The sequence below is a fragment of the Geospiza fortis genome, unplaced genomic scaffold (assembly GCF_000277835.1).
Source record: "Geospiza fortis unplaced genomic scaffold, GeoFor_1.0 scaffold97, whole genome shotgun sequence".
Taxonomy (NCBI): Eukaryota; Metazoa; Chordata; class Aves; order Passeriformes; family Thraupidae; genus Geospiza; species Geospiza fortis.
In genome coordinates this window covers 3,880,093-3,898,894 of record NW_005054343.1, presented here as the reverse complement: position 1 = coordinate 3,898,894, position 18,802 = coordinate 3,880,093, and the positions used below count along the sequence as shown (strand labels likewise).

The 18,802-nt window shown below is 46.5% G+C and overlaps 1 protein-coding gene across 1 annotated transcript in view; it reads left to right on the top strand.

The window, feature by feature from the left end:
* The first annotated feature begins 3,513 nt into the window (after nt 1-3,513).
* The window catches only part of EDC4 (enhancer of mRNA decapping 4), a 29,243-nt gene continuing 13,954 nt past the window's right edge, over nt 3,514-18,802 (top strand). The window contains 18 exon segments of the mRNA XM_014307748.2: nt 3,514-3,523; nt 3,712-3,868; nt 4,649-4,760; nt 5,404-5,503; nt 7,010-7,199; nt 8,202-8,349; nt 8,843-8,947; nt 9,387-9,496; nt 10,018-10,101; nt 10,623-10,718; nt 11,684-11,786; nt 12,233-12,413; nt 13,662-13,734; nt 14,162-14,253; nt 14,901-15,097; nt 15,802-15,890; nt 16,642-16,795; nt 17,893-18,356. Coding sequence (XP_014163223.2) covers nt 3,514-3,523; nt 3,712-3,868; nt 4,649-4,760; nt 5,404-5,503; nt 7,010-7,199; nt 8,202-8,349; nt 8,843-8,947; nt 9,387-9,496; nt 10,018-10,101; nt 10,623-10,718; nt 11,684-11,786; nt 12,233-12,413; nt 13,662-13,734; nt 14,162-14,253; nt 14,901-15,097; nt 15,802-15,890; nt 16,642-16,795; nt 17,893-18,356 — 2,465 coding nt within the window.

Sequence of the window (18,802 nt, the reverse complement as noted above, 5' to 3'; positions counted from 1 at the left end):
GAGGAGGAGAGGAGCCCCCGGGCTGGGGACCAGCCTTGGGGGACGGGGTTGGTGGCGCTGGGCAGAGCAGAGCAGGCCGGGCCCGGGGCTCGCTGCTGCGGCCGTCTCGGGGCTCCATTCAGCTGGGAGGTGCTGCTGCTGGGAGTTGAACAGCCCCGACCTCCCTGACACGAGTGTTCCCCCTTCCCAGGAGTGCTTGGAGTGTTTCCCAGGTGTCTCTCTGGGCTGAGTGGAAGGGGCTGGTAGGCTGCTCCGAGATCAGTGCCAGCTTCCCCCTTTACAGGAACTTTTCACTCTCTTTATTTGTGCGTGAAATGGGATCGCAGATATCTCTTCTGAAGTGGTTGTGAGTCTTTTCCCTGTGCTCTGAACTATTATATCTCTCTGCTCAGAGTTCAGCGGGCTCCCCTCTGCCTGTAGGAGTATCAGCAGCGGGCTCAGGAGTCAGCTGGATAGTGTTCCCACTCTCCTGGAGCTTCGGCTCTCTCTCATCTCCCTTCTTGAACCTGCCGTGGTGTTTCAGTCAAATGTAGTGAGTTAACACTCTGAAGGAGGCTGAGAGATGAACGCTTTGCAAAAATATCTTAGCCCCTGGGTAGAGGACAGAGTTATGCCCCTCTTGTGCTCCTTTCAAGGGGAAGACAGGACAGGAATAATATAACTTCAAAATGTCCTGAGACCACAGAAGCAGCTGCCATGTGTGCTGCCTTTTGCTGGGCCAAAAGGAAGAGAGATTGGGTGTGGGAATGTTGTGGAGGGCTATAGAGGCCTGTGAAGTGATGGAAGAAATCTACAGGAAGGCAGCTTCATGAGCTCTACTACCCTTAGAGAATCTCCTCATTAATTGGAATAGTTTCTGTGGTTTCTGGAGTGCTAGCATGTTCCTGGATTCTAATTCTTACAAGAAGAATACATTTTTTGTTTGTAGTGCAGCACTGTACTTGGAAGACTGGAAGGAAGCTCAGTACAGGGATGGGGAACACTCATTTCACAAGCAGTTTGTGAGCTGAAAGGATATGTTGTGGTTGAGAAATGCTTGGAGTTGTTGCTCAAGGTGACTTGACTTTCTCCTGAAGCAGCTTCTCCTGCTGGTTGAGGTCAAGGAGTTACTGACAGAGTATGGCTTATTTCTTTCATTCTTCTTTCCTGTTCATTCTCTTTGTACCTTCTCTGTCAGCTCCAGTGCACAAGAAGGGTTTGAGAGGAGAGGAGCAAGTGGGCAGGAAGTTCATAGAAGGAGCCTGTGCTGGTTCTCAGCAGAAATCACTGCCTGGGTAACAGCAAATAAACTCGAGAAGATGGACTTAATAAGGGGAAGAAGAAGAGTGCACATGTTGGCTGAAAGTCTCTGAACCTCCTGTTAGGATGCCAGGGGAGAGGAATAGGGGAGCCTTCAAGTTTTGCAGTACCAGGTGCAGGTACTGTGAGCAGTGTTGTGTTCCTCTAGGTCCTGTCCAGGCAGGTGACAAGAAACACTCCCTGCTCTAAAGAGTTTACCACTGTCACAATACTTCTTTAATTCTGCTGGGCTTGGTGATTGTGAAAATGTCATCCACTACCCAGTCTGTCTCTCCTGACACAGTTTCTCCCTGTTTTGGCAAACTTCATCCAGTGCTTCAGTAGCTGTTGCCAAAGCATGGACCTGCCTGCTGGGATGTGGGGACAGGCTGTCAGTGCCACTGTGCTGAGGAGGAGCATCCCTGCTGGTGGTGAGCAGGATCCTTCGATCCATGCAGAGATCTCTGCTGCTGAGCAGGTGTTATGTGGGCTCACCCTGCTCATGGTGTATCAGGGCAGTGTTCAGTACAGGCTGGCATCTCCTGGTGCAGCTGGTGGTGGGAGCAGGAAGAGTTCAGTCTCAGCTCTGACTGCTTCTGCTCTTTGAAAAGGTAATGAACACAAACACCCTTCTTTCCCTTTGGGACCTCGATCTACCAGTCTAGCTTAACCTTTTGGTTTAGTTCATGTTCTTACTAAACAGAGCCTCTTCCCTTCTTTTATGCCTTGAGGACTGTGCACAGACAGCACCTGTGTTTGTCTGGGTTTCACTAACACAGACTGAGCTGTGCCCCTTCCTGAACTTGGGTGAGCTGTTGTTGGGCCCATCAGCCTCTGGGGAGTGTTTCCTCCTTCCTTTTTCCCATGGAGCAAACATCACTGTCCTGCTGTGTGTAAAAGAGCAGCAGTACTTACATGAGGCTTTGCTGTGGCTGCAAAAGGGCAAAGCACGTATCATCTTTCTCTGGGAGACTGGATGCTTTTTCTGTAGGGAATATTTTCCTGCCTTTGGTCACAAAGGATCAAGTGCTGTCCGTGGAAGTAGCTGCAACTGGACGAGCACCCACCTTATGCTGTAGGAATAAGGGGCACATCTTAATCCTGTGACAGCAAGCACAGCACCAGTGGGAGGTGCTGGATCACATTCCCTTCCCTGAATTTCCTTGTGCTGTGTGAGTGCTGCTGCTTTTTTACACTGAGGTGCGTGCCCAAATTGTCCCTGCATTGGGGTACCCTGTCACTGCCCATTTCTGTGTCCATAATGACTCTTCATAAACAGGCAAGCTTAAAATACTCTTCTGGCAAATGAATAATTGCAGTTGTGTTTTAGGCAGCAGCATCACCCTGATCTGTTGAAGCCTATTCAGTAGCAGAAAGGTTGTCTCACTTTGGAAGGATCTGCCTCTTGGCCCCAGTTATGTTTAGGTTTGTTCTATGTGCCAGAGATGGGGAGTTCTGGTCCTGGGAGCAGCCATTTTGCAAAAGCTCAGCAGCAGTTGTTACCTGGCAACAGTATACGAAATTTCGGGTTTCAAAACCAGCGAAAATTTCCAGCAAGGATTCGCTGAGACAGGCGGCTTTTCCTTGGTGTGCTGATGTGGGGGTGCAGATGGGGGGGCCTTGCTCTGCAGTGGGGGTTGTCAAATATTTGCCTTGCTAGTGAAGAAGAGTCTCCTTCACCCCCTGTTATGTCTGTCCCCTCCTAAAGCCTTCAGAAGGCATGGAAGCCACCAAGCACCTGCTGCTAGGCCAGATGTGCAAAGTCAGGGCATACACACTCTTCAGAGCACAGCTGGGGCTCTGAACAAATGGCTGCTTTACACAAAATTTGACTGCTATAAACTTCTCTGTGGTTGTTCAACCAAGGGAAAAATACGGGAATTCCAAATGCACAGCTGCAGAGTTTCCTAGGAAAATTACTTAAACACCTGGACTTTGAGGTCTCACGGTCAGAAGCCGGTTTTGGAAAGTTACAAATGTATTGTTTCCAGCCAGCCCCAAATGTTGCAGCTGATCCCTGCACTGCTGCACTTCAGAGGTCTCTGCAGGCCTGAGGGTTAGAATTGACTTGTCAAGAACCTTTTGGTCTGGCACTTGGTTCAGTAAACCTGAATTACCAGCTTAGTCTTTCTGATCTAAAGCTATTTGCTCCTTGAGCCAGGTTAAGTTCCTTGAAACATACTCTTTGGAGTTTCTCTGATTTGCTTGTGAAGAAAAAAAAACTGTTTCACTCAGATGTGTGAAGGTGAGTTTGTCATCACACAGGAGGTCTCTTACACATTTTTTTTGTTGAACACTTGTCCCAATTAATTCAGCATATTCTACCTGACAGAAGAATAGAAGCTGACAAAAAGCACCTGGAGGTGGTGTATTTCACACAGTGCTGTTTCTTTTAAATGCACATTGGGCACAGCTGGTGTTGCTTTTCCTCAGGTTCGGTGAATGAGAACCAGAGGCCGTCGAATTCGTACAACGGGGACCTGAATGGGCTGCTGGTGCCTGACCCCCTTGGGAGTGGAGATGGAGCTGCTCTGGCCAAGCCAGTGCATCGCAGCATCTCCCTAGGAGCCCTGCAGGAGAAACAAGTCATGTAAGTTTTGCCAAAGAAATGCTGAGAGTGAACAGAAAACAGCTCAGATTCGGTTCTCCGGAGCGTGGAGATTCATGCTGGGCCTCTGACAATGGGTTTTGTGTTCAGTTCAGGTGGCAGCTGTGAGCCACTGCTCATGGTTAGAGCTTTTGTAGCTTTTGTGAGGCTGATGCATGGAGTCTGCCACCCTTGCATCTCAGGAACCAAAGAATACCTGCAGAGTTGTTCAGAGAAGGGAAACAGGACTGTACATGGTGAAAATTGCACATAAGAGTGAATGTAAATCATGAGGGCTCTGGTTGAAACTGTGGTTCCCCTGTAGATGTCCAGCAGGACTCCTTCAGGGACCCAACACCTAAGGTGTTGCAGAGCATGGAAGTAGCTTCTGCTTGGGTGCTCTGGTCATGGTTTTGAAAGAGGATGCCATGAGAACCACGAGCAGTGTGCACTGTTTTGTTCATGAGGTTCAGCTGGTTGGTTTTGGTTCCTTCATACCTTCCAGTGCTGGGGATGTGAATCAAATGTAGGTCTGTGCTCAAGTGAAATGAACTGAAGGTTTTTAGGCTGAACAAAGCAGGCGTTTGACTCTCTCAAACCTGTGACACACAGGGAAGGGAGACTCAGCTGAGAAGAGTTTTGTCTTCACTTGTTCAGCTCAAGCTCTTAGATGCACAGATCCTGCTGTGTTGCTGTTAAAATTATGAATTTAACATAAAATATTAAATATTCTGTTCCTGTGAGTCCTGTCTGATTTTTCTCCCCTTTGTTTTTTTTTTAAAGCTGCCTTTCTGGTGATGACAGCTCCACCTGCTTAGTGATATCAGCAAAAGACGTGGAGGTGGTGGCCAGCAGTGATTCCAGCATCACCAGCAAGGCCAGAGGGAGTAACAAGGTAAGGAGCAAGAGAAAGCATGGTCTGTCTCTTTTTTAGTCACATCAGCTCATGCTTGAATATTTTTAAACAGAAATGAATATCTGCTTTCTTGTGTCATAGGAGTTTGTAATGAGGTAGAAGTTTGTCAGAGACTAACAAGGAGAAAAAGTTGGAGCAGTATCTTGTAGCTGATTGTTTCTATTATTCCAGAGTCTGTCTGAGTTATCTTCTCATTTTCAGAAGTTCATGATCTAAGCTGTAGGTTCCTGGGAAAGTGTCCTTTCTCCACAAACATGATTTTTCTGCTGGTTGTTTCCTCCCTGCACCCTGAAGGAAGGGTTTCCCTGGCTGTTTTGCTGGCATCAGTCCTGCTGAGAGCTCTGGCCAGCAGGTCAGAGCTGCAAGAACCAATATGCTGAAATTAGAGCTGGTGCTGAGCAGAGAACTAAGCCATGCTCTGAACAAATGCTGATGATTAGGAGAGAGACATTTGGTCTTGATCCACTCAGACTTTTTCCACTTTGTTCCTTAATTTTCCATTTTGTGTTTTTCCATTTTCTGTTCCAGTTTATTCCTTAGTGTGCAGTGACCTAAGGGACCACAAAGATGGAAAAAATAATTCCAGACATTTCTCATGTTTTGTTTGCTTTCTTCTGAACAGGTGAAAATACAGCCTGTTGCTAGATATGACTGGGAGCAGAAGTACTACTATGGCAATCTGATAGCTGTCTCAAACTCTTACCTGGCTTATGCCATTAGAGGTGAGTTACTTTCTTGTCTTGGATGTGATTTGTATTCTGTTGCTCTGTGTATCAGTAAGAAAGGCAGAGTTTGCATCAGAACAACATAACTGGCACTAATTGAAACATACCTTGCAATACTCAGATCAGAGTGCTGTTGTAGAGGGAATATAAGCAATGGTGGAGAGAAGAGTTTATGTGGGAGAGTTAGAAATAAAAGAGAAGGACTCAGTGGGGATGTAGGAAAAGTTGAAGGACTACATTGGTTTTACTGGAGAGCTGATGTTCATATTCCTCCTCTAATTAAATATTTCTGCAGCAAACAAACTGCTCTGTAGCAAAGCACAGAAACAGCCCCATGGTAATTTGAGCAGATAAGTGTTTGTGATGGATTTGCTTGCATAAATTTAGACTTGAGTTTAAGGCTAAATTTTGAGGATCCAAAGAGCATGCAGATGCAGTGCCTTGTGCAATAGAGAAAGCAGAACAACACAGGGAAAGATTGTTTCACAGCATATGGGAAAGAAAGTGGCAAGATGAGAGGAAACAGTCTCAAGTTGTGCCAGGGAAGGTTTAAATTGGATATTAGGAAAAATTAAAACGTTGGAACTGCCCTGCCCAGGGAAGTGGTGAAGTCACCATTCCTGGAAGTGTTCAAAAACACATAGTTATGGCACTTGAGGACATGGTTTAGTGGTGAACATAAGGGTTGTGCTGGTTGGACATGATGATCTTAAAGGTATTTTCCAACCTTAAGAGTTCTATGAAATGAACGCTTAGTTATCTACAGTGTCTCTTTCTGCTCTCATAGAAGCAGAGAGTGTCTGTGTCTCTTTGTTCTTAGTTCTCACACCAGTTTATCTGGTCTTTGATGAAACCTGCTACTCTGCTCTTTTTGTTTTTTTCCTAGCTGAGATTATTTTAGAGTAGCTTAAGGATGTCTGACCCTTTTAAAAGTATTTTAAAAGCTTGGGTGTAGTAACACTGGGAAGCTGAGTGGTTTGCTAGGGCTGACATGGGCATCAGGAAGTGAAAGCACCATGATCCCTGTAAGACTGCCTGCTTTGTAGGGATTGGTGTCTGTCTGAAAAGGGAAAGCTGGAAACTTTGCTTAGTGTGCTCATGTTCTGAAGCATCTTCTTTTCAGTCATGCAAGCCAAAAAGGAGGGCTTTCTGCAGGGTGAATGCTCATGCCTTTTGCTTCCCCTTACAGAACATGTATCTGAGCTATCTGCCTCTCAGTGGCTCCTTTTCTCCATGAAAAATTAAGCTGAAAATTTAATTGAATTTAATTAAAACTAACTGAAAATTAAATTGCAAACAAAATTAATTCACTGTCACTGGAGGTCAGCCTTGGAAGCGTGGCAAGCTCAGGATGGAGGTCCAGGCCTGGCATTTAATTGCAGCATTTAATGAGGATAATCCTGGGAATTATGAGAAGTTTATGAGAGTTTTGGGAAGTTTATGAGAATTGTGCAGAGAAACCACAGGCATGAATGGTGACTTGTCCCTCTGTGTGTCTCACAGCTGCCAGCAATGGCTCTGCCATGGTGCGGGTGTTGAGCGTCAGCACTGCTGAGCGGACCTTGCTGAAGGGATTCACAGGAGGTGTGGCAGACCTGGCCTTTGCTCACCTCAACTCCAACCAGCTGGCCTGCCTGGACGAGGCTGGCAACCTTTTTGTCTGGCGCCTGGCCATGGATAAAGAAAAAATCCAGTATCTTGTCCAAATACATCTCCTGTCAGCCTCTGCGTAATGATTAGATGTGAATGCAACCCCAACGTTACCCTTTGATTTTGTAGCTTTTGCAGAAGAGCAGCTTGCAGGGGAAAGATGGGATCGTTATACCCCTTCCAGAGTGTCAAATCTGGCAACTTTTACCTGCATTCAGCAGTCATTACTTGATATTGCAATGCTTGAGATTGTAGGAGCACCTCAGTGCTCCTGGTCCAGGCAAAGTAGACAGTGAGAAGTGTCAGTCTGTAGCAGCTTGGGTGTGGACAGTGTCACCTCAAGTGTGTGACAGAGGCTTATCTTGTCTGATTCTACCTCTTTTCCTCAGTTACTTCTCTAGGGAAGAGGCTAGACATCCCATCCACTCACTATCTTCCTTCCAAACCTGTCATCCTTTTAGTGGCCCTGAAATTTATTTTCAGTGTTCATTACCCTAAATATTTTCCTTTTAATTGCTAGGAGTGATTGCTCAGTGCTTCTGGGAAACATGTGAGGTATGTCACCTCAGAGTGTAGCTTTTTAATTTTAATTGTGCACCATCATTTCAAGAGCAACTGGAGCAAAGGTGGTGGTAGTTGTTGAAGCCCTGATTTGTGGTGGTGCACTCAAGCACTCAGCTGGAGGCAGTATGGTAGCTCTTGTGTCTTTCTCTGGCAGTGTTGCAATGCTAACAAATCATTTAATCATTAGCTGTCTGATGGATTGCACATTCAGACGTGGCTGTGTGCCCCTGTTGTGCTTATCCTGTCACAGCAGCCTGCAAGAGAAAATTGTGAGAACCTATAAACTTTTGTAAGCTGAAGCTCTCCTGTCAGTGAAGAAACTCTAGCTTGGCTGCTTTCTCAGCAGAATCCCTTTACCTGCTTCCTTTTTGAATCAATGGCCCAAAACCCCTTGTTAAAACAGCAGACCAAGCCTGAACAGATTATTGCTGGGCATTAGTAACAGAGCCAGAATGTTACATTTCTTAACCCTGGTGATCAGAGAGGAGATCTTGGTTAACATCAAGCGACCTGACAACACCCCCCTGAACACCTTCCGGAGAATCATCTGGTGCCCCTTCATCCCCGATGACAACGAGGAGAGCGGCGAGGAGGGCAGCCAGACCCTGGCATTGCTGCATGAGGACAGGGTAAGGAAACTGCTTTGGAAACATTGCCCTCATTTATCATTAGGAGAGAATTTAATGGAGGAAAGAGCTGAGTTTGCAATGAAGTTGTAAAGGCTCCTGTGTAGTCCATGTTGGGGATCCTCCTGTAAGATGTTGGGTTCCTCTCTTCCCAGGAGAGATCATTCTCTGGGCCTCAGGAGGATGGAAAGGGAATTTCTGCTCATCATCAAATGCCAAAGACCACTTGAAACAGAGACATCACTTATCTGTTCAGGCTGAGCCAGTACCTGAGGGAGGGGCTTGGTGGGCAGCAGCTAAAAATGCGAAGAGCAATTCCCTGTGTTATGTACAGTGCCAGGATTGAATGGCCAAATTGTGTGGAAATGGGAAGGTGTATGTCACACACTTCCATTGGGCTGGTGTGTCAGCCCATAAGATAAGGATCTAGGAAGTTCTCTGGATCATACCAGTGGTTATAAAAATAAACCTGTGTGTCTGCATGTTTGTTTTCCAGGCAGAGGTTTGGGACTTGGACATCATCCGAACCAACAACAGCTCCTGGCCAGTGGAAGTGCCTGATATCAAAGAAGGCTTCATTGTGGTGAAAGGCCACAGCACGGTACAGACTTGGGTTTTTTGGGTTTTCTTTGGGTTTTAGTGTCTCAGGAGCTGCAGTTCTTAGGACAGTTGGCTATAAAAAAACAGTTGTGAGGCAATTATGATTGTGAAAAGCCAGAAGAGCCCAAACCAAAATGAGCTCTACTCATAACATGAATAAGAGTAAGAGCAGTGGCAACAGAATCCCTTGTACTTGAATTTGCTGTCTGGAAAGATGATAGTTTATTATTACCAAGAAAGAGGGTGCCTGTCAATTGTTCTGTGTAGGGTTAAAAGGTTTAATGTTAGAGGCTACCAGTTTCTGTTAGAAATCACTCTGGCCTTCTCTACTATCAGATTGTTAGTCAAATTCTTGCTTGAAGATAGAGCCTTTTCTTCTTGTAAAGTAAGAAAAACTGTAAAATTACTTTTCTGTGTCTCTTTTCCCCCCCTCTGTGTAGTGCCTGAGCGAGGGAGCACTTTCTCCAGATGGAACTGTGTTGGCCACAGCAAGCCATGATGGTTTTGTAAAATTCTGGCAGATCTATATTGAGGGACAGGATGAGCCAAGGTAACTGGAGAATTGGGAAATGAAGGATCTTGGAACAGAGAGCAGCATTTTCTCTGGGAGAATTTCCTTGATACAGAATTATCTGTGATGGTCATTCTCAGGACATTATAAAGATACAGCATAAGTGTTTGTAATTTGTTGCTGAAAAATTGCACCACTGGCCACAGGCTTATGGAAAAAACAGAGATTTGTGTCTGGAGACAGGAGTTCTGTGCTTTGCACAAGCTGTAGTCAAACTTTTTGCACTGTCTGTGTAAATGCAGGAAGCTGCTCTGAGCTGTTCTTCTCAATGTTGACTTCTTTTTGCATTGTGTTTTTGTTAAGACATCAGACCAAAAGACAACATGGGATTTTATTTATTTATTGGTAGCAATATTTGTCTGTGTGATCTCCTTATTTTGTATAAGGAGAGTTACAAGTCAGTATTCATTTGTGGCTTCTGGACAAGGAGTTGTGTGTTCAGCATTCTCCTCATTTACCACTCCCTTCACACTTGGATGTTTTCTCTGATTTATTCCCAGGTGTCTTCATGAGTGGAAACCCCATGATGGTAGACCTCTTTCCTGCCTGCTCTTTTGTGACAACCATAAAAAACAAGATCCAGAGTAAGTCCCCAATCCTGTGCTTGAAGTGTTAAAGTTCAGCATTGTTTTCTAACTCTGCCTTGCCTTGAAAGTTCCTTGTAACTGAATCATACTTAAAAAAATTAGCTTAATAGCAGGAACAAATCCTGTCATCTTTGTAGTCACTTTTCTAGTGGTGGAGAAATAAATAAGACTCTGAAGCACAACCTAAAGTGACTTTAATCATAGTGCCAATTTCATGAAAGTAATGAGAATTCTAAATTAAGGGGTCCTCTCAGGTGTGTGGTATGGTCAGTCTTAAATAGCCTGTTAGACCTCCAAATTTCAACTGCTGTTGCTGAAAATATAACTTATTGTTTCTTCAGTCAGTTGTGGTATTAAGGTTTCTGAGAGGTGTAGTGGTTTCTAGTCTGCCTCAGAGCAGAAATTTTCTGGGAACTTTGAGCCATGGTTGGGTAAAATCAGCCATGGGTAGCTTGTGAGGAGCTTTTGTGGGAAGGATCAATCTTCTTTAAGAGAATTTGGATCTGTTGTGCCTACAGAGTTCCCTTCTGGAGGTTTCTCATCACAGGAGCCGAACAGAACAGAGAACTGAAGATGTGGTGCACGGTGTCTTGGACCTGTCTGCAGACTGTTCGGTACGTGTGCCTGGATGCCCCTGAAGGCTGGCATTTAAGGGTACTGAATTTACAAAGGTGATCCCTGATGTCCCATGGATTCTACTCCTTGGCCATTCCAGCCTGTTGTTGGAAGCTCTCAGCTCTGGCGGACTGTCAGGTCAAGCTTAGGCAAGGCCAGGGAAGTTTTATACTTTTATTATTTGTGTTACCAAGATCTGTTGTCTTTGCCTTGTTCTGTAAAGCACAGACATAGCTGTGGCAGGAGGGGAGATTGCACAACAGAACTGCACACCTTGAGTGTTTTCTTCTCTGGAGATTTTAGATATTCAATAACCAATCTAGGATCTTTTCCTATTACTGCTTTTTCTGTTTAAATTTTGAGAAGCTGCTGTGTTGATAGAGCTTAAGAAATTATCCAAGGCTTAAATGTTGTGCTGCCTAGGCCCAGAAATGCATCCCTTGACTCAGTTTAGGTTCCCTGATTTTATTTTTCTGTTGGTGGATCATGGCCTTTCTTACCACACACATGCTTAGGGCCACTTTGGATTTTCCCTCTTTAAATTAGAAGAAATTACATAGAGCCAAGTGCTGCTTTTTCCACCTCACACTTCAGAAGGTCCAAAACTTGTGGAAGGGTTATTTTGATTTGGTGAAGTTTTACTTTTAAATCTGCAGCATTGACTCTTGTACTCCTATGAATATGGAACATGATGAGTAATGACTAAGTGTCACCTTCCATTTCAGTGTTCAGAATCCATAACTTGATCCTATCATGCCATCTCCCAGCTGCTTTCTCAGCTGGTGTCAGCATTGATTTCAGCAAAGGAGTTTCTGTTCTAGTGGGTGGTTGCACTGTAATAGGGCTGTAAACTCCTTAATGTTCCGTGGGAGTTTTGGTAATTAGTACAGTTTTGTAGCAATCATGCTGGTTGGGCTAATCTACCTTGCTGTCTGCACCCCCTCCCTCTTATTTGTATATGTAGCTTTTCTCCTGACATCTTCAGCTCCATGAATATTCTTCCCAGCCTGAAAGTCTGCCTGGACCTCTCAGCTGAGTATCTGATACTGAGTGATGTGCAGAGAAAAGTAAGTAGTTCATTTTGTTGCTGCTTGTGGGAAATGGTGGTTGAAGCAGAATTGGCCTTATGTTGTGACTGGTTCTGCTGCCTAGGTCTGGGATTTGCATGTTAGTAGATAAAAATGCAGAAGTTGACACATCACTGTTTGATGAAAAAGGGCAGCAGTTCAGCTGAGTAATCCTTAGGAGCCTTAAGCATTATTTCTCACCCTTTGTAAAGCTCTCATTTGGAGATACTTGTGTCTGACATGGTAGGATTGAGTTCTTGATCAACATTGACTCCCTTGAGAGTGTGGTGCTTGTGGTTCTCTTGAGTGTTCCATTTCAAATTTCAAGATCCAGGCTTTATTCCTCACATTATTTCCCTTGTTCCCAATCTGGTTTGGATGCTCAGCTCTGTAGTCCCCACACATGTGCATGGTCTGCTCTGAAAGCTCTGATTTACCATTTCCAGGTCTTGTATGTGATGGAGTTGATGCAGAACCAGGAGGAGGGCAAGGCTTACTTCAGCTCCATCTCAGAGTTCCTCCTGACCCACCCAGTGCTGAGCTTTGGCATCCAGGCCGTGAGCCGCTGCCGGCTGCGGCACACCGAGGTGCTCCCGGCAGAGGAGGAAACTGACAACTTGAGTGTAGGTAGGTGACAAAATTTGGCTGCTGTGTGGTCAGGATTTCTTTCCTGGCTTGTTCTGATTTTCTTGTGAAAGGCTAGTCACTTCTCCCAAATAACAAGACAAGAGGAAACAGCCTCAGGTTGTGCCCAATGAGGTTTGATTGGGTGTTAGGAAAAATTTCTTCACCAGGCTTAAGCTGGGTTGTCAGGCATTGGAGCAAAGGATTCAAGGTGTGGCCTGGTCACCGCCCTGGTCCTGCTGGTCACACTGTTGCTGAAACAGGCCAGGATGCCAATGGCCTTCTTGGCCACCTCAGCACATGCTGGCTCATTTTAAGGTGCTCTCAACCAGCACCCACAGGCCCTTTCCCCCTGGGCAGCTTTGCAGCCACTCTGCTCAGCCCATGGTGCTGCAGGGGGTTGTTGTGGCCCAGGCAGAGGACCTGCCACTTGGCCTTGTTGAACCTCACACAATTGGCCTCAGCCCATCAATCCAGCCTGTCCAGACCCCTCTGTAGGCCCTTCCTCTCTTCCAGCACATCAACACTCGTGCCTGATGTGGTGCAGCATCCACAGCCAGGCAAGGGAGGGGATTGTCTTGCTCTGCTCTGCAGTGGTGCAGCCTTGAGTCCCATGTGCAGTTTTGGGCACCACAATATAAAAAGGACACTAAGCTGTTAGAGAGTGTCCAAAAGAGGGCCATGAGGATGGTGAAGGGGAAGCTGGATGGAGAGTGGCTGAGGTCACTTGGTCTGTTCAGTCTGGAGGAGACTGAGGGAAGACCTCATTCCAGCATCCTCACGAGGGCCAGGCACTGATCTTTTCAGTCTCATGACCAGTGTCAGGACTCAAGGAAATGGCATAAAGCTGAGTCAGTGGAGGTTTTTGCTGGATATCAGGCAAAAGTTTTTCATCCAGAGGCTAGTTGGGCACAGGAGCAGGTGCCCTGGGGCAGTGATTATAGCGCTGAGCCTGTCTGAGTTCAAGAAGCATTTGGACAGTTCTTTGAGGCACATGCAGTGATTCTTGGGGTGTTCTGTGCAGGGCCAACGATCATCATGGGTCCCTTCCAGCTCAGAATATTCTGTGATTCTGTGGAGTTGTCTGGAAATTTACTGAGGGTGCTCTTGATCCCCTCATCCAGATCATTGATAAAGAGAATCTGTATAATGCTGGTTATTTGCTGTCAGTTCATCCTGCTGTGATGCTTTTGTAGTACTTTGTGTGTAGTTTCCATGCAACTTCATATTTTACCTCTGTCTCCCTTCCAGAAGGTGCTCAGGGCTCTGGGGCTGTTGAATCAGCAGCAGGTGTGCTGATAAAACTCTTCTGTGTTCACACCAAGTGAGTATTTGTGTGCAGCTGTCCGTGTTTGTCCTAATCCTGCACTGACCTGTAGAAATTTAAGTTCAATTCTTTTGCTCATAACAAAAGCTACTTGGCCCCACAGAAATTTCTGGCTGTGGTGTGTATGGCCTTACAGGAGGTAGCCCTGAATGGTGTGACAAGCTTGTATTTCCATGGCTATGAGTGATTTCAGAGTTGTGCTCACACACAAGTGCTGGGAAGCATCTCAGATACCCTGGGTGGCAGAACTGGGTGACACGGCTGAGTGAGGATCAGCTTCTGTTGCTTCTGTGACAGGCAGAAAACACTGAAGCATTTTCCAAGGGAATTAGTTCAGTGAAGAGAAATCTTCTGAGCCTTAATGATGCCTTAAGTCTTCTCCTGGTGGTTCTTAAGCTGATCAGAGATGCTTGTTTCTTTCTAGGGCCCTACAGGATGTGCAGATCAGATTCCAGCCTCTTCATAGCCCTGACACAAGTGCTTCCATGCCTGCCCATGGCTCTCATGAAGAATTTGGTGAGCATGTGTGTTAAATTGGTCTTCAGTGTTGCTGAGCCTCTAAAGGTTATTGGTGGGGAGAGCAGGAGGGTTTTGGGTATCTTGTTGTACTGCAGTGGTGTCATTGCATAAAGGGTTCTGAATAGGGAGTAGCAGTGGAGCAGGAAGCTGGTTAGACCCTGGTTGTGAGTATGGAGTTTGGGATGTGTTACACCAGGAGTGCTAATGCTTTGTGCATGCTTGAGTTCACCTTCCTGGGTGATTTGACACTTGTGAAAGAAACTTGGAGTTTGTCTCTTGTCAGGTGGAAGAGATCAGAGTGACAGCAGAGCTGTGGGAGTAGAGGGGGCTGGACTGTTTGTGATGAGCTCTTTCAGCTCATTCACCATTCTGGGATGTGGCAGTTCAACTGGCCTTGCTTTTAGGGAAGAAAGGAAGCTTGGACATTTTATTATCAAAGCCTGATAAAATCCAGTCTGGCATACAAAGAGAAAGCGTAACACAGGATTTGCTTTGCTCTAAGCTTTGACTGGGATCTTGCGGGGGTTTTGCTTGTTCTTTTTGGAATCAAGCATGGCACACAATGGCATAAGTTTATACTTCGTGGAACTAGAGCTTTAGTTTTAGAGGGAAGTTCCAGACTGATTTGTACCTCTCCCTTGAAGCCTTTCCAGACCACATGGCTGATCTGGGCACGGAGGGGCTGGGCTCTGAGAAGGAGTCTGTGCATGGCTCCCAGCCGGACCTGCGGCGCATCGCGGACCTGCCCGTGCCAGCAGACTTCCTCTCCCTCTCCAGTGATGCCAAACCCAAGCTGATGACTCCAGATGCATTCATGACACCAAGTACTTCTCTTCAACAGGTAATCAGAGAGCAGCACTGTTATGGTGATGCAAGGGACGAGGGTGGATTTTGGTACTTTTGGACACCCTTTCCAGCTGTAATGACTGTGATAAGCTCTGCTAGCTGAATGCAGAGCACACAGGAAACTCTGCATGTAGCCAGACTGAGCAGAGACCTCTTGGCACATCTGAAATGCTAAACTGGCCTAAGCTTGTGTTGTAAGGGCTGTGTTTAACTGCAAAACCACTGATGTAGGTATGCTTTGTAGAAATATGGGTTTGCTAAATAACTCTATCTGAGCTGGGAGACTGCTCTTACTGGTTTACACGTGTATGGGGATATGATATAACTGTAATGGAAGAAAAGATGCCACCTCTGCACATCCTGTCTGATGGGGTCCTGTGGGAATGCAGATCTGAAATGATCAGATAGGTAGATGGGACTGTTCAGACTTGTGAGACCCCTCTGGAGTACCATAAGCCCTTTGCCTCTGCACTGGTGAGGTCACTTTGGGGACAGCAGCTCCCCAGTAAAAACAGCCATATGATGAGAATGTTTTCAGATTTGCCTTTGACCAGCACCTGAGCACCTTAGCAGAACAACCCAACCTGTGGGGATGTTTTCTATTCCCTCTTCACCAAAGACTCTCTAGGAGTCTTTCTTCCTCAGGCTGAGTTGTGTTGTTGCCCTCTGTGCCATCCTGACTGCTGTGCTTCCTTGCAGATCGCTGTCTCTCCAGGCAGCAGTGTCAGTTCCCTGACCGCAGTCACAGCCATGAGCAGCACTTCTGTCACGGATGCCTCTCTGCCCAGGTGAGTAGCACATGAGTTAAATAATGCATCTGCAACTGAACTGGCACAGGCCTTTGGGATAGCACAGAGCTGTAGCATGTCTTGCAGGAGAGGAGATTGTAACCAGAGTTAGAAACTGGCCTGAGTCCCAACATCCCTGTATAGGCAGCTGTTTGCATCCCTGTTGCAGCTTGGAACGTGTCTGTTGTCATGTAGAGGCCAACAAGAGTGTTTTATGTGTGCCTCATAGGGATTCTGTTTGTGCAGCTCAGTTTTGTTGCTCTCCATGCTTTTCCCAAAGGGCCGTTGTTTACAGGTAAGAGAACTCTGCAGCCACCAAGGACAGGGAGAGAATTAGGACTGGTAGGAAAATCTTACAGTGTGACAGTGGATTGGGCTGCATAACAGGGGAGAACTTCCCTTCTGGGAGTTGGGAATAGGAGAGAGACCTATCTCATAGTGTTGTGTTTCTCCCTGTACTCTGTACCGTGTCCACTGGAGATGCAATTGGTCTCTTCTCTCACTGACCCTTCAAATTCTAAAAGATTGCAATGCCTCTTGTTTTTCTTTTTTTGTTGTTTCCACCTGGTATGTCTCTGGGCTCTGTGGGGACTAGAAGATGCAGGTGCTCATTGACAGGGAGCAGCTGACCATGGTGGAAAGAGCAAGGGCTCCTCCACTGATCTTCGTACCCCATCTCCTCACCTTGAGTGTTTGATACAGATCAATCCTTTCTTTGGGCTTCTTGATTTGCTGGTGTCTGTTTCTGCAGAGCTTCAGAAGACTTGACTGTGAGCCCCAAGATGCAGCTGGACACCAGCCTCACACTGAGCAGCAGCAGCAGCAGTCTCCAGACCAGTCCCAGGAGTCACTCTGTTCTTATCCCAGGCCTCCCTGACAAGCTTACACCAAAGGCACCTGTTCCAGTAAGGCCCCAAATGCTGCTCCCTTCCTTCTCATGGGCCAAGGAACCTCTGTATGGGCCTCCACAAGCTGAAATTGCTCAGCCTGGAGAACAAAAGGCTCTGAGGAGCAGAGTGCCCTTTTAGTGCTTTAAAGAGTGACTTTTTGCTTGGGGAGACAGGGATGGGGCATGGGAGAATGATTTTAAACCAGAAGAGGGGAGGCTTGTGTTAGATGTTAGGAGGAAATTCTTTTTCCAGGGGGTGGTAAGGGACTGGCATAGACTTCCCAGGAAAATTGTGGATTCCCCATCCCTGGAAGTGTCCAAGGCCAGATTAGATGGGGCTTTGAGTAACCTGGTCTAGTGGAAGGTGTCCCTGCCCACGGCAGTGGGGTTGGAACGAGATGAGCTTTAAGGTCCTTTCCAATGCAAACCTTTCTAGGATTCTATGCAATTACACTTATTTGGATGTTAACAGGGATAGTGTGTGCCCTTTGGAAAACACAGCTGCTGGCACAGATGTGCAGTCCAGTTTACTCAGCCATGTTGGTGGAATTTGTCCATATATAGAACAGTGTGTCTCTGAAATAGAGATACAGCAATGGAGAGACAGCTCTAGCTTGTGCTGTCACCATCCCAGTGGCTGGAACTGGTCAGCCTTTGTGTTAAGCGACAGTGCTACCTGGAAAGGCTTATTCCTGCTTGTTGGTCTATTGAGTGTGAAATCACGATTTCCTATCCCTAAATTTTAATTTCCAGGTGTAGTGTAGAACAGATCATGACCAAAGCTTGAAATTGAAACAAGTTTTCAGTCCAGGAGATGTTCAATGTTAAAATTAATGTTCTCCTTCAAAGAGGAGGGAGTCTGGAGCAGAGCAGGGGGGTAGATTTAGTGTTACATTTTCTTTTGAAAGGGAGTTCAAACTAGCATTGGCTTAAGTGTGTTGTTAGCCCAGCTCAAAGTCCACTACAAGTGCTGGGACCATTTTCCATCTGATGGAGGAGTGGGAGCCAAGGAATCACATGAGGAAAGGATACAGCAGGCTGTTTCCAGAGGCAGTTAGTTCTTGGAGTGTCTCCACATTATCCTAAAGCCTCTTGTTTCATTTCTGTTTGTAGGTGGCACCAGGAAACTCCTCTCTAGCACTGGAACTGCAGGAAGTGGAGCCCTTGGTGGTGCCCCAGGCTTCTCCCACCCGTGAGCGCTCCCCAGATGTCATTTCCTCTGCTTCCACAGCCATGTCCCAGGATATCCCAGAGATTGCTTCCGAGACCCTGCAGCGCAGCTTCGCGGCGGCGGCGCCCGCGCTGCCCGGGGAGGGGCTGGAGCCCGGGCACCACGCAGACAGCATGGCCTCAGCTGCCTCTGCCCTGCACCTGCTGTCTCCCAGGAACCGCCACAACTCTGAGCACAGCCACCACTCTTTGGACATGCCTCCAGTGGAGGTGGACAGACTGAATGCTCCATCATTACTGGAGACTGCTTTAACTCAGGAAAATGCATCTTCTGACAGTGTTGTGAGTCAGCCGTGGCCGGCGGCTCCTGACATAACCCGGGAAACCAGGAACAGCATGGCAGACAGGTAATCCTTGGGTTTGTCTGGCACGGGGCAATTTGTTTGCATTGCCAAGTTGGCAGCTTGGTGGAAAGCTCTGATGCTGTGATTAATCCGGAGCAATTCTCCATCCCTCTTACCCTTGAAGGATCTGCTGAGTCAGCCTTCCTGTGTGCTGTGTCCTGAACTTCCTAGGCCACCTCTAACCACTTCTGCTCTCTGATACCCTTTGCAGCATAAATGATCTCTGTTAAGAAGGTGAAAAGTCTTCTTTGTTGGCCTTCATGTTCACATGGAGACTTGAGATTTTTTTTGTGTGCTCTGGAAATCAAACCAGTACAAGCTACATTCTGCCCCAAGTGATGCAGGCTTTTGTTGAATCAATTGACAAAATAACTGACAGGTTTGCTTGTATGTCTCTCTTTTAGGACTGGCTCTATGCAGCTAGTGTTACAAATACATAAAGTACTTCA